Raw genomic sequence first — 22,399 nt, 5'->3', positions numbered from 1 at the left:
TGCATCATGGGAATGCCCCAGCAGCCTACATCTATTGCAGCATAACTAAGGGAGGACTCAGGGTCACCTGGTCCAGCTATAACTATATGCTTGATCACAAAAGAGCGTTTTAAGTCTAATCTTAAAAGTAGATAGTGTCTGTCTCCTGAACCCAAACTGGAAGCTGGTTCCACAGAAGACGACCCTGAAAACTGAAGGCTCTGCCTCCCATTCTACTTTTAAATACTCTGGGAACGACAGGTAAGTCTGAGAGCTGTGTTGGAGTGCTGCCGTACTATAAGGTCTTTAAGAAGACAAAACGGGGCCTGATTATTCAAGATTACTCAAGCTAGGACTTACCTGAAAGCAATTTCTCTCAATATAACATATGGCTTTTTTAAATGAACTAAATTAAATGTATCACACTATCACCGTGTGGGTGAACGTTTTCTCTGCTCCCATTGATGTTTCACTGTGGTCAGCAGGTGGCGGTGTCGGTACCAGGCTTCCTGTCTGCCGTCCACCATTAAAGCGTAGAACAAAAAAAAAGGACCATATGTTCCGTTTATACGGTTGGCGCCTGAAAAGCGCCAAATTGAAACATACCAAACACTACCGATCCAGCTGACTGATGGAAACCAGCACCACTCAAACCTAGTCTGATATACGAACCTTTAACGTTGATCGATGTGCTAACTTGTCACAGCAGCGCCGTAGGGAAAGCCGGTTTTTGTCATGGAGGAGCTCTTCAACAAAGTGTTGCAGGTTAATCTTAGATGCAGGGACTGCGAGGAAAGGTAAGCCTGTGCACACGGACACGGACGCACTATTTAAACAGCTTGGTCTGAAGTTACACCCGACGAGAAGAATAACTACGGTTATTCTGTCGGCACACGGACAAATATCACACACGAAATCTCCCCGTCCTGACTGCGGCAAACGGCTGTCGGTCCAATCCAACCGGGGAAAACAAACAAACGTGTTGCACAGACTAATGCAAAGCATGTTAATATTAATCAAATGAATGATAACCCAAAGCATACTGCAAATCCAAGAGTTTCTCAAGGCAAAGAAATGTGATATTCTTGAATGGTAAAGTTAGTCGGCTGATCTCAACCCATGTTTTTCAGTTACAGAAGACAACACAGAGATTCAGAGACAAACAGCTGGAGGCAGCTGCAGTAGAGGCCTGGCAGAGCATCTCAGGGCAGCATGTAGTGATGTCCGTGGGTTTGATTTTAGCTTGTCTAATTATGTTTGAGCCTCTGAAAACGGCAGTCTATGTATGCAAACTGCTGTATGTCCTAAGCAGTTACTGCAGGTCAACCCCTGAATTAAAGCTACATGTCTTGACTTTAGGTGCATCTGGATTGTTTGATTTAAAATCCACCGTGGTGGGTTACAGAGACAAAATCACAAAAAGGTGTCTTTGTCAGAATACTTATTTTTTACTTTTACTTACTTTTTTTGTGCATTTTGGGTTTTGGTAACCATTCAAAATGCTTTTACTGTACAAGTGTGCAAGTATGCTTCACATACACAAACAGTTGTGAGAGAAAACAACTATCCGTTGAACCAGATGGTGCTCTGACAGCAATGTTCAATGCAGCAATACCAGCGAAGTTCTGATGGTAAATTAGACACACGAAAGGATTACTGGCATAGATGAAAATGAAGGGCGGACACTTTGTGCTAACAGCACAGTGTTTGAATATTTTGGCATGCTGAAAGGTAAAGGCAGGTGACGTGCTAATGTTGTTAGCAGCTTGCATAAGTTACTTCACATAAGGGTAAGTGAGCCTTTGTGAAGGCTGCATGGAAAGCATTGCAGAATCAGAAGCAACTGTTGGTGCATTTTGCAAACATTAATGAGAAAATGAAACATTTTCATATTCTGACACGTTGAAACTGGCTCTCCTCGCCGGATGCCTGTCTTTATTCTGTTTGTGGATTTTTGAAATGAGCTGAACACTGAAATACAAGTTAACATAGGAATTACTGAGTCACCAAACATAATGTTTAATTGCTTCATTTTACAGAAAGACAAATGTTCGTGTCACAATTGAACTTCAGGTGACAACGAGTCCAGTGCACAAAAGAGTGAGTGGGACATTTTATTTGGAATTTGTATCGTTGTAAAATAAAGAGAGAACTATACTATATACTGCACTACACTTACACTATATACTTTAACATTTCCTGTTATTGTTTTTTACATATTATATTAGGATCTTCTAGTACGGATAACAGATGACATAGATCCATATTTTCTCTTCAACCTTGCAATATCAGAAGAGGATTTCCAAAGGTAAGTGTAAAAAGATTTGTATGAAGTAGTGTTTTGGGTTAGAGTTAAGGGACAAAGCATCTTCAATGTTAACTAATGTCATTTGCGTTTGAATTGTTGTGTAGCTTGAAAGTCCAGCAGGGTCTACTGATCGATTTTGCATCATTTCCTCAGAAGTTTATTGACCTGCTTAACCTGTGCATTTCCGAACAAACGTCAGAGAGTCCAAGGTATGAAGAAAACCGACACATGACATCACACTGTTTCAATAAGCAAAGCAAATATATGCCAGAGTACCTGGTAAAACAGTCCACGCCGCCTGACTAACTGTTGTCCTTTCCACAGATTTCTTCTTCATTTGTCATGTCAGTCTCCAGTGCTAGAAGGTCCCGCCAACTTCAGCGTCATAGAGACAAACGCGTTTAAGCACCTTAACCACTTGTCTTTACGGCTTTCTCAAGCTTCTGACAAAGAGGTTAAAGATTACCTGGCAGTTTGTCTCTCCTCTCTGAAGGTTGGTTCCATTTAGCTTCTTCATACTTTATGCCACTCATCAAAAAAACAACCCTTTAAATAAATACCAAATTTTAATGTTAGTTCATCAAGTAAAACGTTGTCATGTACGTGTTAAGTGTCGTTGTTAATCCCAAAGATGGGAGCTTGTATTGGTTGGGTGGGTTTCATGTTTTCAAGCTTACTTATATTTTAGTTTTAGTTTAGTTTAATCAGCTGAAGGCAACAGCTTTATAAAAATATTCGTTTGAATATAATTGTCTAGTCAAATAATTAATTTTGTTTTAAAATTGAGTTTTAAAAGGTTTTGTCATTTTTTTGTTGTTGTTTCAGGCAGAGAAGCATGTCCTAGAAATGAAGCTCAAGACGACTGAAGACGATCTGACCAGGCAGCTGAATTATGCTCAACAGGTGTGCATTATTTTTATTTTTTAAGATATGATACAGCTTACTTGCTTACTCACGGTTTAGTAGTTCTTGCGTTACAGCAATTAATGTTAAGTGAAACTTAACCATTGTGATTTTTTCTTTAATAGAAATTTCAGTTTATTTATTAACAAACTGCCCATTCATTAATTTTTTAATGTAATTTTTTTATTAAACAAAAGTTAAATAATTATTTTTGTATGCGGTCAAACATAGCAAGGAAAACTGGAATCTGCAAAACTGTAATTATCAGATTAACCTTTAAAAAGAGTTCCACAAAGAGTTGTCCACAGTGTGTTCTATGTAACAATAACATGCAGCTAAAAAAGATGCGTTTAACAGTGATCATATGTGGATCATAGACGCTGTCTGAGAAGACCAAAGAGTTGGACAAACTGCGCTCAGAGTGGACGACTCAGACCAGCTCGCTGTCCAGCCTTCATTCTCAGGAGCTGCAGCTGGAGAGAGACAAGGCTCTGGAGGCAAGACTTCTCTTTTAATCAGCACAAATTCATCAGCTACGTTTTTAATATGGTTATTAATGTCAAAACAAGCTGTGCACAGTTGTAAATCTTAGTCTGTGCTTGTGGGTCATACCATATGCAATACTAACACTATCCTCTGCATAGTTAATAAGACTTAAAACCCTGTAAACCCTGTCTCACAGTATTAACCATGTGTGGCTTTGTTCTTAGCTCAGTCTCTTGGAAGCAGTCATTTATTTGGAACCTTTGAAACTACAGGGATCAAAAGCAAAGCTAAGGATTGCCCTGCAGAAATGGTTGGAGATTGTCTGTCTGTTTGTCTTCCAGTTACAGACCAGGTTACAGCAGCAGACAGAGCAGCTTCGCCAGGAGCTGGAGAGTGCACATAAAAAGAGTAGCCATCAGCTTAACAGTAGACTGACAGAGTTGGAGGCCTCGTGCAGAGAACTGACTGAGAAGAAATACAAGAACGAGTCTGCCATCCGAGACCTGAAGATTAAACTAGTTGGTGCAGATGAGGTAAGTGAATGTTTAGGATGCGTCCAGGTGACTTCCTCTTAATGTTTAAAACTTTATTATAATTTGTATGGGCAGCAGATATACATTTCATCCGTCCATCTTCTGTAGATTATCCTGTCATGGGGGCAGCAAAGCTGTGCTGAAAGCTCCCCACAACAAGAGAATTGTTGTTGTTGATTATTTTCTTTCTCTTTCATACAGGAATGCCAGCATTTAAAGCAGCAGGTCCTGTCTCTCAGGAGGGAAAACAGCACCCTGGACACAGAAGTCCATGAGAAGGACCGTTTGGTGAGCCAGATGCAGATGAGAGTGGCTGTTCTGGAACAGGAGGTCAAAGATAAGGATCAGTTGATGAACCGCACCAAAGAAGTATTGGAAGCCACTCAACAGCAGAAGGTAGGGAAACCTTCTTCTGCATCGGGGACAGGCGGGCATTAAGGATTCAGAATGAGAGAAATTATATGATGTTATGAATAGGAAGTCACCAGGAGTCACCGTGTACAGACGAATGGTTAGACACAGGATGCTAGTGTTGTGCAGTTCAATTTCAATTCAGTTTAACTCATAAATCCTTCTGTCTTGATGCATGCTCAATCATCCAGGTAAGCCAATCCCAAAAGGTTGATTCTGTTTCTGGACGTTGTGTTTTCAGTGGGAGAAACAGAGAAATGTTTCATCACTCATCCGTTACCAACTCTGCTGCTAACTAACTGTTATGCAGAGAATAAACATTAACATCTGTGGTTATGGGGTTGTGAGTTAAATAAAGAAACATTTTTTGATCGGACATTTTTAACCAGCTTGCTTTTTGTTATAGGAATCGGTGGAAGAAAATGCAGAAAGTAAGGAACTTCAGATTCGAAAACTTGAAGCTACAGTGAAATCACTTTCTGAGGAGCTGATAAAGGTGTGTGTGTGTGTGTGTGTGTGTGTGTGTGTGTGTGTGTGTGTGTGTGTTCAAATCCACACTTTTTATCCTTCAAGCTCGAGTCCTTGAGCCTTGGAGCACAGTATCTTTGCTATATCTTCTAGACAGATCTTTGATGTTGTTTAGGGATCTGCTGGAGCCACTGGCACAGTTTGGGGTCACTGCCCCAAGTACATCCTCGGTTAGCACGGGGACCACTGCTGCCTTGACCTTCCACATCTTGGGGTCTTGGCAGTGCATAGGTTGGCCAGTCTAGTCTTACATTCTCGAGTGACTTCTCTGTCTACCAGTCGCTGGTGTTTTTGCCCCTTGGTATTTGGTACTGAGGCAGGTTATTGACCAATAGTTGGATGGGACTGGTCCATTCTGGGGATCCTTGGGATCAGGATATTCCAGCCTTCGGGTTGCCATTCTGGGTGTCTCTAGCCATTGTTTTGTATTTTATTTTTCCAGCACTCAAGACTTTTATATAGAAGGTTTCGGAGAAGATTTCAGACATGCATCTGAAGGGAGGTTTTAAGGGTTTTTGTTTTTAAAATTTCACATATGTAAATATAAATAATGAAATGTATTTTAAACAGGAAACAAAGTAGAAAAAAATCAAATTGCTATAAATATCTCTGATATATATGTGCTCAAAAAGGAGTAGGATGAAGTTTACACTTTTTTTTTAGTCCTTCCCCGCTCACATTCACACCTGTGGGGAATTCAAAATCACCGATTGACCTGTGCATGTCTTTGGACTGTGGGAGGAAGCCGGAGTACCCGGAGAAAACCCATGCAGACATGAGGCAAACATGCAAACTCCACACAGTAAGGCAGTGGCCAGATGGTGGATTTAAACCCAGGAATGTGAGGCAGCAGTGCTAACCACCGCGCCACCGTGCCAGCCCTGCGTCAGACTGGCACCTGTCCAGGGTGTACCCTACCTTTTACCCTATGGTAGCTTGGATAGAGAATGGATGATGGATAATTTTATATAATAATGCTATTTAATAAATGATAACTCAGTCTTCTTTGATATAACATATAATCAGAAAATATACATAAATAACTATTTATGAGTCATAGTACAAAGTCGGAGAACCTCCCTTTGACTTTGACCTTTGGCTGTAATTGAGAGTATTTGTGTATTTTCCATGTAATTTTATGTGCCATATTAAATTTAATTAAAAATTAATTGCTAATTTTTTATTTTTTGACAGATGAATGCAGTTAAACTTTAAAACACTGGTTTTCATTTTAGAAATTGCAATCAGCAGTTCATCTTCAAAGACCTGTGTTTTTTCTTTTTTAAATATTTATTGTTGCTCATTAATAAGACAAAAGTATTTTTTATCCAGTTAATCGATGCAGTAATTGATAGAATACTTAAATACTAAAATAAATGGTAGTTCCAGCCCTTGGCAGTACTTTTGCAGTCTGTAGGGAGCAATGAATAGCCCATCTACCTGCAGTGAGCTTTTGCCAGTTGGAGGCAGTGGTTGTATCTATGGGCCACTCTTGCTTGTGCTGTTGATGGTCTTCCAGCCAGCTGCATAGAAGAGCAAAGTTATAACAGATGAAGTGCTGAAAAGAATGAAAAAGTGTCCCCTGCAGCTGTTACGTGTGCTTTTCATGATCTATTTTCTGGTCTTAGAGCAATATGCAGGAATGCACTACACAGTGAACTACATCACTGTTTTATAGGGTGTTGTTTATACTAATATTGGATGCTTTGGAAAGAAAGTGACCGGACTGCGTCTCTGTTATAGGGAAAGAAGAAGTTGTGAGTTTTGTTGAAAATGATCAACTCCTGTTTTTGATGTATCCTTTTTTTCTTTTATATATATACAGGCTAACGGTATCATTAAGAAGCTGCAAGGAGAAGTTCGAACCTTAGTTGGAAAAATAAAAGTCAAAAACACTGTGACAGTGTCACAGGAAAAGATTCTCCAGGAAACTTCAGAGAAACTTCAGAGTGTTGAAAGGGATCTACAAAGCGCTCAGCAGCAGCTCATCACTAAGGAAGAGCAGGTATGTCACAGACTGAAGCCTTTTCTATTGGTAAAGCGGTAAAGGAGATCTCATCAGTCAAAGCACAACTTCATCACTGAAAGCCGAACCAGTAAATCAGTACAATTACTTTAAAAAAGTACAGTACTGAGCATAAAATAACAACCTAAACTACTGATACTAGGCAAGATGGATCCATCCTTTCATGTTGTTATAACATGTAAACTGACTCTGCCATCGAAATGTCAGAGCAGAAATTGAGACTCATTAGACCAGGTGTTGCTTTTCCCATATTGTCAAAGGAGTTTGCAAAGAAAAGCGTCTGGACTTCTTTGAGTTGCTTGAAGACGTTTCACCTCTCATCCGAGAAGCTTCTTCAGTTCTAAGGTCAAATGGCCGAGAGTCCCAGATTTAAACCCAGTGGGAGTATCCCCCCAAGGAGGGACAAAGGACCCCCTGGTGATCCTCTAATCACATGCGCCAAGGTGTGAAAGTGGGTGTGGGACCTAATCAGCCAGGGTTTCGGGTGAGCTCATTGTGAAACCTGGCCCCACCCTATCATGTGATTTCCTGAGGTCAGATGGCCCAGGATGTGAGTGGGCGTTAAGGCGTCTGGGGAGGGAACTCAAAACTGGATTATAGATGGCAGACAGTTGGTGTCGTAAACCACCGCCTCTGTTCAAAGATGGTCGCTCACAGTGGACATAGATGGCCTCTTTCACTCCTCTTTCAAACCATCTGTCCTCTCTGTCCAATATGTGAACATTGGCATCCTCGAAAGAGTGACCTTTATCCTTAAGATGCAGATGGACTGCTGAGTCTTGTCCTGTGGAGGTGGCTCTTCTATGTTGTGCCATGCGCTTGTGAAGTGGCTGTTTGGTCTCTCCAATGTAGAGGTCCGGGCATTCCTCACTGCACTGTACAGCATACACTACGTTGTTCAGTCTGTGTTTTGGAGTTTTGTCTTTCGGGTGAACCAGTTTGTGTCTGAGTGTGTTGCTGGGTCTGAAGTACACTGGGATGTCATGCTTGGAGAAAACTCTCCTGAGTTTCTCTGATACACCAGCTACATAGGGGATGACAACGTTGTTGCGTCTGTCTTTCTTATCCTCCCTCGCTGGTGTCTGATCTTCTTTTCTGTGCCTTTTTGCTGACTTTATGAACGCCCAGTTAGGATAACCACATGTTTTCAGTGCTTCCTTTACATGTGTGTGTTCCTTCTTTTTCCCTTCAGGCTTAGAGGGAACATGTTCTGCCCGGTGGTGTAGGGTCCTAATTACTCCAAGTTTGTGTTCCAGAGGGTGATGGGAGTCAAAGAGGAGGTACTGGTCCGTGTGTGTGGGCTTCCGGTAAACTTCAATGTTGAGGTTGCCATTCTCTTCAATGTGCACAGCGCAGTCCAGGAAAGGCAAACAGTTGTCCTTAGTGTCTTCCCTGGTGAACTTGATGTTTTTATCCACGGCGTTAATGTGCGCAGTGAAGGATTCCACTTCTTGTGTCTTGATTTTGACCCAGGTGTCGTCTACATATCTGTACCAGTGGCTGGGTACTCTCCCTTTAAAAGAGCCAAGAGCCTTTCTTTCCACTTCCTCCATGTAAAGGTTGGCTACAATAGGTGACACAGGGGAGCCCATGGCACAGCCATGTTTTTGTCTGTAGAAGCCTTCGTTGTATTTGAAGTATGTTGTGGTAAGGCAGAGGTCTAACAGTGTGCAGATCTGATCGGGTGTGAAGTTGGTCCTGTCTTCCAAGGAGCTGTCTTCTTGTAGTCGTTTTCTGACAGTCTCCACTGCTTCCGTGGTGGGTATGCAAGTGAAGAGAGAGACTACATCAAAGGACACCATGGTTTCATCTGGATCCAGGGTAAGTTTCTGGACCTTGTCGGTGAAGTCGGTGGAGTTCTTGATGTGGTGTGGGGTGTTCCCCACCAGAGGTGCCAGGATGGTAGCAAGGTGTTTCGCAATGTTATAAGTGGCTGAGTTTATGCTACTGATTATGGGTCTGAGTGGGACCCCTTCCTTGTGGATCTTAGGAAGTCCATAAATGGCCTTCAGTTCTAAGGCCATTTGACCTTAGAACTGAAGAAGCTTCTCGGATGAGAGGTGAAACGTCTTCAAGCAACTCAAAGAAGTCCAGACGCTTTTCTTTGCAAACTCCTTTGACTACGATGACCTGGATGACTGAGAACCTTCACAGACTTTTCCCATATTCTGTTGTCCAGTTTTGGTGAGCATGTGTGAATTGTAGCCTCAGGTTCCTGCTCTCAGCTGACAAGAATAACACTCAAATAACACTCAAAGCAAAATATTCTTTGTATTTTTCAGATTTCAAAGTTAAAGGAGCAGTTGGAGGCCACGGTACAGAAGCTAAATGAAACCAAAGAAGTGCTGAAAACAAATGAGAATGGTAAGGAAGCTAGTCCTGTTCAATGGACCCTCTGAAAACTGACTTTCATGTCTTAAAAACTGTTAAGGTTTACAAATCCAGCAAAGCTTCTCAATCCTTCAGTGTTTATAGAGTCCACTTCCATATGCCGACGTACACTACAACTACATTTTATTTATATAGTGCTCGTTAACAGAGACAGTTGTGATTTGGCAATATTAGAAACACCAACAGTCACACAACCATTAGCAAGAAATTGATGACAGTGGAAAGGAATAAGTCCCTTTTACGGGACCTCCGGAAGAACCAGGCTCAGCCATCTGCAGAGAGATGGGGGTGGGAACTATAGATGGGTGAAGAAGAAACACTATGTCTTTGCTTAGCCAGATTAATTAAATAGCGTCTTATTTCATAGTGTAAACTTTGCGAGCTTTATCCAAAGCACAATCTGTTGATTCACCCGCTAATTGTATTCACAGTGATTTGCCTGCCTAGCCTAGCTTAGCTTGTAGCCAACTCGCTAGCAGCATGGCCTCTATACCTGTCCCTCCTGCAGTTTCCTGCTCAGTGTGTCAGATATTTAGTTACTCCTCTGACTATTTTTGTAATAACAGTACTTGTAGTAAATGTAGCCTTTTTGCAGCTCAGGCTGACCTGGCTTCAGACCCTTGAAAAGACATAGTCAGTTGTCTTCCAGGGGCCAGAGCAGGGACATTCAGGGAAATTTAAAACTGCTGGTTAAAGTTAAATGTACATTTTGTAAAATTATAATTCGCGTCAACAGTAACGACACCTGGTTACATCAATCGGAGGTCACTAAAATGAGTATCGAATTGGGGACTAACTTTACCAAAACAATCTTGGACTTGGTCATTTTGGTCCCCTCCCCAATTGGACCAGGAGTGACATTCTTAGACACTTATTTCCCTTTAATTGCTGGCTGTCTGAGTAGTAAAAAAAATCAGTGGGCTCTATAGATGATTGGGAAACTTTCAAGTCAAGTCATCTTTATTTATATAGCACATTTAAAAGACATCAAGCGTCGGCCAAAGGGCTGAACAGAGGGATAATATGATAAAAAGAATTAAAAATGTACACATTCACACACAAGCACACATACGTGAACATAAAATACATGTATACGTATACACATGCAAACATCATCCAATGAGAAGACCAGAATAGCTAAAACAGAATAAAAGTGATGTCAGAGAGGTCCGAAAGCCTTGGAAAATAGGTAGGTCTTCAGATTCTATTTGAAGACTTCCAAGGACGAAGAGGATTCAGGGGAAAATCTGGTCTTGTTAGGAGGGACAGCATCCACCCCATTGTGGATGGAGGAGCTCTCATTTCTAGAAATCTGGACAAATTTATTAAAACCCCCAGAAAATGATGGGTTGGGACCAAGCAACAGAGATGAGTTTGTCCTACACGCCTCTCTGCAGCTTCTCTCCAAAACCCCGCCTCCTTAGATACTGCGTCTGCCTCCTTCTGAGTCCCTGTTTATACATGAATCAACAAATTGATTTACATTTGGTCATTATGGAATATTGTCTGTAGAATTTTGAGGTGAAAAATGAATTAATTCCATTATTGAATAAGACTGTAACATAACAAACATTCTTTCCAGATGCACTATAAGTATCTGTTGCCTGGGCTGCCTTGAGAATGAATGAGAAATAATTTGTATTGTGAATAGCAATCACATTCACATTATGAAAGTTGCCATTTAAGTCTAGCACATTTACTGGTGTGTTTATTTTCATTTTACCACAGTTATAAATTGGCTTAACAAGCAGCTAAATGAAAAGCAGCTGTCCAGAAAAGCACAGGGTCTGGAATCACTGGAGAATCCTGCAGTCTCAACCACAACAGCAGGACTTGGGGTAGGTGACAACATACTGATGATGTTTATTCTTCATCCTTCCTCTTAGATATTACTACAAGCTTCATTCCTATTGTGCCGTTCAGCTCAATATAAATATCACTGAGTGAGAGATTATGGCAGTAAGAGACGGCAAAGTAAGAAAATTTCAGTTTGGTCAGTTTCTTTCTTGAAGCATTGCTTGTTGGCAATAAATGAGCTCCATGAGAGTGTCAGGAGTGACAGATGGGTTCAACGTGGAAGTGGGAATTCATCAGGGATCTGCTTTGAGCCCCTTCTTGTTTGCAGTGGTCATGGACAAAGTGACAGACAGAAGTCTCTGTGGACTGTGATGTTTGCACACAACATCCAGATCTCTGGAGAGAGCAGGGAGAACGTAGAGGGGAGCCTGGAGAGGTGAACGTATGAACTGGAGAGAAGAGGAAGGACAGAATGCTTGTGTGTGAATTAGAGGGAGACAGGTGAAAAGGTAAAAGTACAAGGAGTAGAGGTAGCGAAGGTAGATGAGTTTAACTAGCTGTGAACGACCATCCAGTGCAATGGACAGTACACAAGAGAGACAAAGAAGAGAGTGCAGGCAGGTTGTAGTGAGAACCTTTACAAGATGGTAGTGAGACCTGCTGTGATATATGGTTTGGGGATGGTGGCCCTGACACCAAGACAGGAGGCAGAGCTGAAGGTGTTTAGATCTTTATTAGGAGTGAGCAGGATTAGAAAAGAGTCCATCAGAGGGACAGCTCAGCCTGAGCAGTTTGGAGACAAAGTGAGAGAGAGACGAGGTTGAGATGGTTTGGACATGTGCAGAGGAGGGGTAGGACCTGCAAGGCAAGAAAACAGCCACAGAGAAGGTTCATGGATGTAGTACATGTAAAGGGTTGATGTGACAGAGCATGGAGGCTGACGAGCCAGTCTAATTAAAGGGAGCACACAAAAGACGATGATCGTTATCAGTGTTTTTGAAGAGTAATGCCACGTTTGAAAAGCAAACAGTCTTATGTTTGCACATTATAGCAGATCAACAGCACTAACACCTCCTGAAGATATCTCTGTTTCTGGCACTTCAGTTTTATCCTCAGACAGCCAAACCTGTTGTATCTCCCATGGCGGCTGCTGGGATCAGTCTTACTGATGAGCACCTCGGGAAGTCATCAAACAGACAGATGTGAGTTTGTTGACTTTCACTTTATGCCCATTCAGTTATAAATTACTGAGTATACATTACACTCAAACGCACAAAATCTCACTAACTTTCTTGTAAAGGTTTGCTATGGATACCATCTGGTCCAGGACCCTTACTGTTTTTACTTGAGGCAGTTGCCCTCTTGATTTCTTCTATTGTTATTTTAGCTTTAGTTTAGCTGTTCAAGTTCATCCTCCTCTAGGTTTGGAAAGGTGCATTTTTTCTGATTTTTGCTAAGAGTAAATTTTTATATTCATATTTTAAAGACAGTATTTTCTTATACAGCGTAGTGGATGGCGTTTAGGCGTTCTCTTTATCCAAATCTTTATTTTGTTTGTCCAAGTCAAGGAGCCCAGTTTCTCTTCCTTCTGGCTGATTCAAAAGAGATAATCACACCCTTAAATAGGTCTTAAAGGCCTCCCAAAGTGTAGCAGGCATAGTTTCTAAGTTATCATTTAAATCAAAATACAGAGAGATCTGTGTTTTCAAGTATTCATGAAAATCCTTCTCACCCAACAGTAGAGGGTTAAGTCTCCATATATGCTGTGGTCTAGTTGCATTTTGAATGTTTAAGGTGCATGTGACAGGGGAGTGATCAGAAATGACAATATTATGATATTTTGTGTCAATGACATAAGGTTTTAATTTGGCATCCAAAAGAAAGTAATCAAATCTAGTATATGAATTATGCCTAGTTGAAAAGAAGGAGTAATCTTTACCAGTAGGGTTTGCAATTCTCCAGACATCAGGCACATTCAAATTATCAGTAAAGGTATTAAGAAATGCACTAGAGTTGTTTCTAACCTGCTTAGTTAAAGAAGCTCTGTTAAGGTAGGGGTCTAGCACACAGTTAAAATCCCCTCCAATATTAGGTTTGTTTGGGACATGTCTGGTGAGAGTGAGAGGGAAAAAAACAACTCCCGGACCACAATCAAATAGAGTCCATTTCTGTCTGATATTATACTGTTATGTATAAATGAAATACCCTTCTTTATCACTGTAGCTGTCCCTCTCGCTTTAGCACGGAAGGAAAAAAGATACACATTCTTGAAAGACCTACATTTTAATCAGCTCTTTTTCTTTTTTAAGTTCTCTATCCAGGCTGATAAATGTGTTTCTTCACAGCAGTTGTATATTTAGAATGATTTTGATTCCATGACAATAGCAATGGTAGAAGAACAAACTCAGGCTGTTCCTCAGGCTTGTGTTTTCTCTTTGTCCTTAGTGGAGACTCTGCAGGTCTGGATTCTAAGTACTTTGAGAAGAGAGATGATTGCATCTCGATCTATGGTCTTTCATCTAATCCACGCCAAAGAGGTAAAAGCACTCATCTTTTAAAGATCTGCATTTACCACATATTAGTTTCAGTGCATATTTTTTTCATTTCATGGCTTAGTAGTGTTTCTCTTTTTTGGGATGCTGGAGTAAACCTGTGGGGCAACAAAGCTAGTTTGTTAAACATAATGTAATGCTAATTTGGGTGCCTTTAAAGAAAAAATATATGCAAAAACAAAGAAAAAATGGGTTTTTGATTGAGGCACTGAATGCGTGTGATAATAATGTAACAGTAATTTGATTCTGTTTGCTTGCTTTGTGTTCAGAGTTTCCTCAGAGTACAAAGCCATCTATAGCTTCAGCTTACTTCTCTGCATAAAACAGAAGTTTCAGGATCTAATAAGCTGCCACTGCAGAAAGATCACAATGGAAATGGACTTAAAATCATCAAGTCATGTCTTCAGCTCTTGTACAAAACTGTTACTGTTGCATTAAATACATTTGTTTTAATGAGTGATTCTTATGGTTAATTCTAGTGATCACTGAGATGTATTATTGTATTTGAAATAAAATTGTTCTGTTTTTCTTATGTTTCGGCCCCTAACTGTGTTTTACTGTATACAGTGTACTCTTGAATAAACAACTTTTCCAGTCTCACTTCATTTCTGGATATCTTAAAATTGATCCAGTGTCGCATTTAGTATAATAAAATGTCCAAAATAAAAATATGTGCTTTCTGCTGGTTTTTTGTGTTTAGTAATATTCTATTCTCAAATCAGTTCACCTTCAATTTACAAAATGTGAACCATACACCAACCATTGTACATATAGATTTGCATTTGATACCTTTGCCCACAGCTGAGTGCATCATTGCTGCTGCCAGCATCATAATGTAATTAAATAGATGTCAAATCAAACCAAACTTCAGAACTGCTGTTCTGAGTCTGCTGAATCTCAGAAATAACAATCACAGTGCTTACTCCAGCTTCAAGTAATCAACACCTAGATGGTTTATTTTGTATGCACTATATTTTGGCACATTGTACGCAAAACAACCATGTTCTTTATTTGGCAATGCTCGGCTAATTCTGGATTAGTTGTGTGTGCGGTGAGGAAGAGGCCAGGGGCAAATAGGGTGGAGAGCTGGGTCAGGATTGACTAGGAATCTGTGACATGGATGAAAGCGCCGTAGGGGATGAAATGACCCTTTACTCTTGCCACCAGGAGGAGGAGGGCCATGACCATGTTCATGATCATGTGGAGGGGGGCCATGACCATGGTCGTGAGCATGTGGAGGGGGGCCACCATGACTATGAGGAGGGCGTCCTCCTTTGCCAGCATGTGGAGGAGGGCCATGACCATGGTCGTGAGCATGTGGAGGGGGGCCACCATGACTATGAGGAGGGCGTCCTCCTTTGCCAGCATGTGGAGGAGGGCCATGACCATGGTCGTGAGCATGTGGAGGGGGCCATGACCATGGTCGTAAGCATGTGGAGGGGGGCCACCATGACTATGAGGAGGGCGTCTTCCATGATGTCTACAGTCAGGCTCCTTCTCATCAGGCCCAAGGGCAGTGGTGTTCTGTTGAGAACAAAGACAACAAATGTAAGAGTTTTTTTTTTTTTTTAAATAAGCTGCCATAAAAAAAAAGGAAATTTATTGCAAAACTGCTGTTGGACTCACCTCTGCAGGATAGAAATCACAGTCATTGGACAGGAGTCCATTTTCACTGGAGTAAGATGACTTGCAGAAAGCATGACGCTTTAAAAAAGGAAGAATATAGACAATGAGAGAACTAACAGGAATAAGCCATAAAAATGTATTTGACATTTAGGGATTAGAAATGCTGGAAGATCTGTAATGTTTGTATTTGATTTAATACTACTTACAACTGTGCAGTAAATCTCTTGTTACTCTTTAACATTGTGATATAATTTTAATGGGATGTGGTGCTCCTGATCTCACTGAATACACACAGTAAAACTCCTTCCTAATTAATTACTTTACAACTGATCCTAATTTTAGTACACAGCATATCAAAATGTGGCTCAGGATTTTCTGAAGTGTATGAGTTGTACTTACAGCTCTGTCAGGACAGAGCGGAGTGCATGCCTCAATTACGATTCTAGAGCCCATTGGGCAACGAGTCTCCACAAGGGCAAACTCAGCATAGTAGTTCATTCCAGATGTCATTATATACTACAAGAAAAGAAGGTGTAAGGTTAAACAATGACTGATCTTATGAGTTCACAAAGACAGGGAGGAAGAAAAGGATCCTCTGTACCCCAGATGATATCCGTCCCACTTCCTTCAAGACGTAGTAGTGCTGGTTACTGGTGTTCTTGTTGAATTCTGTTGTTGCTTCATGAACAGACTTGAGACCTTCAGAGTCGTTGAGAGGCAGCAGCACGGGACAGTCAGGGCAGATGCGTACCATCTCCGAGTTAGTATTTACTGCAAATGCAAAGAATTGTAGTGAGTGTACGTTCAGAGGGTTCCAAAAATCACTGAGGCTCTTTAGCATTTTCTTTCAAATATTCTCCCTTGCAATCTTTCACAAGATAATGAACTTCTCCCCATGTTTACTTCTTAAAGACTCCTCTTCACTAGGATGCTTGTTTGCAATCATTTTGCATTTGTGAGTTTCTTCATTGGAATTTTTTTAGTGTTACACACTTTGGAAGTATTTTGTCACCCTTGTCCCAACTTTTTGTGAGACATGTTAAATGCTTTAAATTCTAAAATAAGCATTTTTTTGTACTAAACATAATGCCACAGTTTTAATATTTGATATTAGTGTGCTGCTTTTACAAATTCTGTTTTTATCTGCAGTCAAATTTGCAGACAAATTATGAAAAACAGGGAATTTTTTTTTCTTTCTTTTTTTTTACTGATACCTGCTTTAAGGATTAAACCATCTATTATGGGTCCTTACAGTGAGTCTCTTTGGCCACATCAAATGTGTTTTTGAACAGGCAGACCAACAGCTTTGGAGTAACAAGTAATCAAAAATGATTGTAGATGCCTTGATCGTATCTACAGTAGCATCTTCTCAGTGAAATGGTGAACAGCTATGATGCAGAGAGAGCCCACCTTGTCGTGTGTCACATTCATATTTGGTTATGGTGGCATCACCATCTTTTATAGTCATCAACACAGTGCAGTTGGCCTTCACTGCCTTCAGAGAAACACAGAGAATGCAGTTTTATTTCATAACATCACTGAAGTAACTTTGCATAATTTGGCCAGATTAGCACGTCCACCTTCTGACCAGAGGTGAATGTTACATGAAGTCAGTGCGGGCAATGGATTAAGCAAACAGCTGCTTTGCATTTACCCGCTGTGTCTCTCTACGTAGTTCACAGTCCTCAAAGGGTTTCGGGTTGGTAGTGTGGCATTTTGTCTCCCGAAGATCCAGCTGCAACTTTACATTACATCCACCATCAACCTGGAAAGAGCAGAGAGTAAGACTGTCATTCATATTTACTGATGCAGTTTCCTATATCACCACAGTAACGCCATGACAGACATTAAGGATTTTTTGTCATGAAAAGCTGATGTAATGGAAAACTATAATAAACATTAATGATAATTTTAAAAAAGAAAAACATTTCAAAAGAATTGTGGACTTGGATTTGTCACTCACAGTAGCGGTTTTAGATACGGGCGACACGGGCAGTTGCCCGGGGCGGCATCGTGGTGGGGGGCGGCATCACGGGCATCGGCAAAATAAATAAATAAATAAATTGCTCGTACTCATGCTGCCCCGACATCAGCCAGCGCATATTGGGAATGGCACAGGCACCAATCGGTTTTCTACCGCCTATTTGCTGGGAGTAAGGGCGCCCTCCCTGCTGCTTGCGGCACAGGGAGGAGAGGGCGGGGCGGCGGGGGATTCTCTGGCTGGCCGGAGCAGCATCTAATAACCAACTCGCAAAATAAAAAAAAAATTAAAACAAACCAACAACACGAAAACACCAAACATTATGATACCGACTTATAATTTGCACTGATGTTTTTTCGAAATTCTATACGCGAAAAGTGAGCGCGAGAGCCCTCGGTGCGCCTGCTCGCTGCTGAAGTCAAAGTAAACTTTATTGTCATCTCCGCTACATACAGTCCAGTATAGAGAGAGACGAGACGACGAGGCTCCAGTTACAGCAGTGCAAGTAAACAAACAACAAATATAAGAAGAGTAAGAAAATAAATATACACTTTAGGACTCGGGGTAAAGGGATCAATAGCAATTTAAAATGTATATATTTTGTTGATTTAAAGTCTCACACACAACCCGTTTTTTTTTTTTTTTAAAAAAGAGAGAAAAGAAGAGGAAAGGGTGGGGATGGAGCCTGCCTATTTGCCTGACACGCTGTCAACTGTACGCAATAATCCCAGAGGTGGAATTGCTTGCTTGTTTATTAAAGTGCTTGAAAAGTTTACAGAGCAAGGTGATCGGCTCGCGATTCAAATTCTTAAAACATCACAGGCTCTAATGCAACAAGGGGAAACTCGTTGTGCTGCGGTCAACAAAAACTACGGCTGCCAGCCCTGCTCTCTGTCAAAATCAAACCAGTTAAAGGCAGACTGACAACGCCCTCTTAATGTCACTGCTAGCACCCACGTGACTCCACATCACCATAGCAGCAAAACAAATGCAAACCCAGTGATCATTAAAATTCAATACATTTAATTATGACTCCTAGAAGGAGAAGCGAGCAAAAGACACAGGTAAGCAGATGTGTCATTGGATAATGGCAGGTCATGTATCCTAAAACATTAAGAATCAGAATGCTTTATTAATCCCTAAGGAGATTATGTGGGTTACAGTTGCTCCAAGAAGAAATGGTAAAAAATGGTAAAAAATAGTAACAGTAACAGACTAAACTCCAAAAAAATATATACAATAATATAATATTAATTAGTCAGTGTCAATTATTGATTGGTCCTGTTCTCATTGTATGACGAATTATGATGTTTAGTAGCCGTTTGCACACTATGTATACTGTCTCTCTCTTCATATGTGTGTATGTGGTTGTGTGTGTGTGTGTGTGTGTGTTGGGGGGGGGGGGGCGCCAGAGGGAGTGTTCGCCCAGGGCGCCAAACACGCTAGGACCGCCACTGGTCACTCACCATGCTTTTATAGAACTGCTACTGCTACTGTACCGGCCTGCTTCAAATCCACCTCCATCGCCCCGATACCCAAAAACTCCAACCCATCTAGCCTCAATGACTACCGCCCAGTAGCACTAAGTGCTTAGAGCAGCTGGTCCTAGCACACTTCAAATCCTGTCCACCCCTCACAACTCATCAGGAAACTGACAGACCTGGGCATCAGTTCCCTCATCTGCAAATAGTTACTGGACTTCCCGACCAACCGCCCCCAACATGTCCGGCTGGATAACCGCTGCTCATCTACAATCACAATGAACACCGGTGTACCACAAGGCTGTGTGATGAGCCCTTTCCTCTACTCCCTCTTCACCCATGACTGCAGACCTGCTGATGGTTCCAACACCATCATTAAGTTTGCAGATGACACCACGGTGATTGGCCTCATCAGTGACAACGATGAGGCCGCCTACAGGGAGGAGGTGGATCGTCTGGCTGAGTGGTGTGACAAACAACCTGCTGCTTAACACTGAGAAGACTAAGGAGCTCATCGTGGACTACAGGAGGAATGCTGACCCACATCCACCCATCCACATTAAAGGGTCGGCTGTGGAGCGTGTGAACAGCTTCAAGTTCCTGGGAGTCCACATCTCCGAGGATCTCACCTGGACGACCAACTGCTCCAAGCTGGTCAAGAAGGCTCACCAGCGCCTCTTCTTCTTGAGGACTCTGAGGAAGAACCACCTGTCCTCAGACATCCTGGTGAACTTCTACCGCTGCACCATCAAGAGCATCCTGACCAACTGTATAACAGTCTGGTACGGGAACTGCTCTGCCTCGGACCGGAAGGCATTGCAGACGGTCGTGAAAACTGCCCAGCGCATTGCCGGAGCACCACTTCCTGCCATAAAGGACATCTACAGGAAGCGGTGTCTGAAAAGGGCTGGGAAAATCATCAAAGACCCCAGTCACCCATCACATGGACTCTTCACCCTCCTGCCCTCTGGGAGGCGCTACAGGAGCCTCCGGACTAAGACCACCAGGTACCGGAACAGCTTCTTCCCCACAGCTGTCAGACTCCTGAACTCTGCCTCCTGACATCTGACCCACGTTAAACTCATGGACTGAACATACACACACCCACAACCACCTACACACACACACACAATGGACAACTGTACCCTCAAACACACAATAATAACATGGACTGAACCACCACTCACAACCACTAGCACTTTATATAGCCTCTGTAGAAATTATCCACATATCTCACTTATCTTAACTGCACTACTGTATAGTTCTGTGTAAATAATCATTCTGTACATACAATAATTTTTAATCCTACAACTGTTTATAACTTGCATAGTTCACATTTCTGTAAAACGGTATATCTCATATTTCTGTATAGTTTTTTATTTCATATTCTGTATAGTTTTTTATATTTATATCCTGTTCATAGCCTGTACATAGCTTGTACTCACTACAGCCTGTACATACTTATAGTTATAGCATATTCATAACATACTTCATACCGTGTACATTATAACATACCATAATAGACCCATTTCTGTAATATGCTTACATATCTATATTATTGCTAATATATATTGTAATATATCTATATCATGGCTAAAGCACTTCTGGATGGATGCAAACTGTATTTCGTTGCCCTGTACCTGTGACATGTGCAATGACAATAAAGTTGAATTCTATTCTATTCTATTCTATTTTTCTACTCTCTTCTATTGTTTAAGTTTTGTCCAGTTTGTTTGTCTCTTTGCTCCTCTTGCCAAAGTGGAAATACTCACAATTCCCAAATCTCAAATGTGAACAGTAAATGTGCACATTTACTGCTACTATCATACCTGTTCCACACTGTTTCCTTGAACTTCATGCAGTCTGAATTTGTAGCCATGGTCGTGATACTCATTGATGTGATGCACTGCCTTGTCTGCTGCCGCCGGACCGTTACCTTCACTGCATGTTAGTGGCGCCAAACCTGGGGCAGCGCTGCAAAGCAGGACTGCTGCCGAAAGAAGTGTCAGGACTCGTAACGTCCTCATGGTACAGAGGAGAAGACTGGAGCAGGCCACTATTACGGGGCTGTTATATAGAGTGGATTGGTTAACATATGTCAGTGGGTTAGACAGACAGTGACAAACAAGATAGGAAATAAATGATAAATAAATAGAATCGACCAGAAGACAAACATGAACTTTAATCAGAGGAGCTCAGCATATTTTGAAATGTTTACTGAACCAGTCAGTTTCATCACACTTCTTACACAGTCAATATTTAAACTGAAGGAAATGTCATTGTACGATTTTTAGCAGCTGCAGATCTTACATTTTGTTTTTTCCTCATCATTACAATCAGAATGTTTGGAAAGATTTCAGATTTGGCCCAACTTTGTTCATTTGATTTGTATTTGGGGTTTCCACACCCTTAAAAGTTCGTAATAAATCTTTTTTGTTTCTTCTCTTTTCTTTTTGTTATTTATTTTGGTTGTAAGAGGTTAAGCATATTTTTATCATTTCATTCAAATGCCAGAACACTGAGAGAGTTATTTGTTATTTTACACACCCATTGACCCCGGAGAATTCTCTAGATCAAAATAGCTTCAGACAAACTTTTACCCAGCAATGCTACAGCGTACAGAGGCTCAAATGCCTGTGTCTCTATGTCGTGTCTCATAATGACGTGAAGAAATTTTTTAAAAATGATTTAATATGAAGGCAATAGGCAGCGTGTTACAGGCATAGCCCTAAAGAATGTAGCCTCATGGGCAGTGTAGTCCGTGCTGCAGGGAGAATGGACTGCCATACCCGTTACGTGTTGTCACGTGTTCAGAATATTGAGGATGAGAACAAAAACAACCATGGTCCAGAAGAGTTGGTCAAACAACAATTTTAATGAAACACACGCAGCGTGGGGAGATGAACACTGCACACACCAGCTGTAGATCTCTGTCAGAAATACACTTCAGATTTCTTTTATATCATCAGGGTATTATAACGCCCCCTCTTGCATTTACAAGTACATAATTTGCATCTTAAGAACATTATTTGCCTATTTTACAGACAATGATCAATTTTAAGAGATAAATCCAGACACAGAAGTTCCCCTTTCTGGCATCCTTTTCCAAATATGGTGATGATCTCCGGCCTTTGTGGTCCCCATGGACTGGACATCTTCTTCTGTCACCTGTTGTCAAGCAAACTCTAGTGCAACATGTTGCTGAATACATTCAGGCCTTTGCTCAGGCCTGTTTCTAGGTTATAGGTGGTATATATGCGTTTTGTAAGCATGTGTGCGATCTTTCTTTAGCTCTAAGCCACTTATCCAATAGATCGTCCAGACATCGCGCCGAACGAAGCTTCTGACCTTTAATTACTTGGCTGAGCTTCAACTCTTTTATAAGTACAGAACTGCA

At 41.3% G+C, this 22,399-nt stretch overlaps 2 protein-coding genes across 5 annotated transcripts; one reads left to right on the top strand and one right to left on the bottom strand.

Annotated features, from left to right (window-relative positions):
- Window positions 1-492: 492 nt before the first annotated feature.
- sass6 (SAS-6 centriolar assembly protein) lies at window positions 493-14,758 on the top strand. 3 transcript variants are annotated; one of them, XM_013273562.3, is made up of 17 exons: window positions 496-776; window positions 1,110-1,201; window positions 2,019-2,079; window positions 2,208-2,287; window positions 2,392-2,496; window positions 2,612-2,780; window positions 3,113-3,190; window positions 3,568-3,687; window positions 4,018-4,209; window positions 4,411-4,605; window positions 5,027-5,116; window positions 6,974-7,153; window positions 9,457-9,538; window positions 11,294-11,403; window positions 12,467-12,564; window positions 13,808-13,899; window positions 14,184-14,758. In XM_013273562.3, the coding sequence occupies exons 1-17, from the start codon at window positions 756-758 to the stop codon at window positions 14,234-14,236; spliced, it is 1,818 nt and encodes a 605-aa protein (XP_013129016.1). In that variant the 5' UTR covers window positions 496-755; the 3' UTR covers window positions 14,237-14,758. The 3 variants fall into 3 exon arrangements, with proteins under 3 accessions (XP_019202580.1, XP_013129016.1, XP_019202581.1); XM_019347035.2 differs by lacking the exon at window positions 14,184-14,758 and having other exon boundaries at window positions 493-776; window positions 13,808-14,059; XM_019347036.2 differs by lacking the exons at window positions 1,110-1,201; window positions 14,184-14,758 and having other exon boundaries at window positions 13,808-14,059.
- Window positions 14,732-21,064, bottom strand: LOC100708539 (alpha-2-HS-glycoprotein). Of its 2 annotated transcripts, XM_025899399.1 has the most exons (8): window positions 20,832-21,063; window positions 17,195-17,305; window positions 16,951-17,035; window positions 16,142-16,311; window positions 15,940-16,056; window positions 15,541-15,618; window positions 15,283-15,438; window positions 14,732-15,231 (listed from the first exon to the last, which is right to left on the bottom strand). In XM_025899399.1, exons 1-8 carry the CDS (start codon window positions 21,027-21,029, stop codon window positions 15,016-15,018), a joined length of 1,131 nt encoding a protein of 376 aa, XP_025755184.1. In that variant the 5' UTR covers window positions 21,030-21,063; the 3' UTR covers window positions 14,732-15,015. The 2 variants fall into 2 exon arrangements, with proteins under 2 accessions (XP_025755184.1, XP_019202583.1); XM_019347038.2 differs by having other exon boundaries at window positions 14,732-15,438; window positions 20,832-21,064.
- Between the last annotated feature and the right edge of the window lie 1,335 nt (window positions 21,065-22,399).

The sequence above is a fragment of the Oreochromis niloticus genome, linkage group LG17 (assembly GCF_001858045.2).
Source record: "Oreochromis niloticus isolate F11D_XX linkage group LG17, O_niloticus_UMD_NMBU, whole genome shotgun sequence".
Lineage (NCBI taxonomy): Eukaryota > Metazoa > Chordata > Actinopteri > Cichliformes > Cichlidae > Oreochromis > Oreochromis niloticus.
Note: the sequence above shows the minus strand (reverse complement) of the source record. Positions and strands in the feature narration are given on the sequence as shown.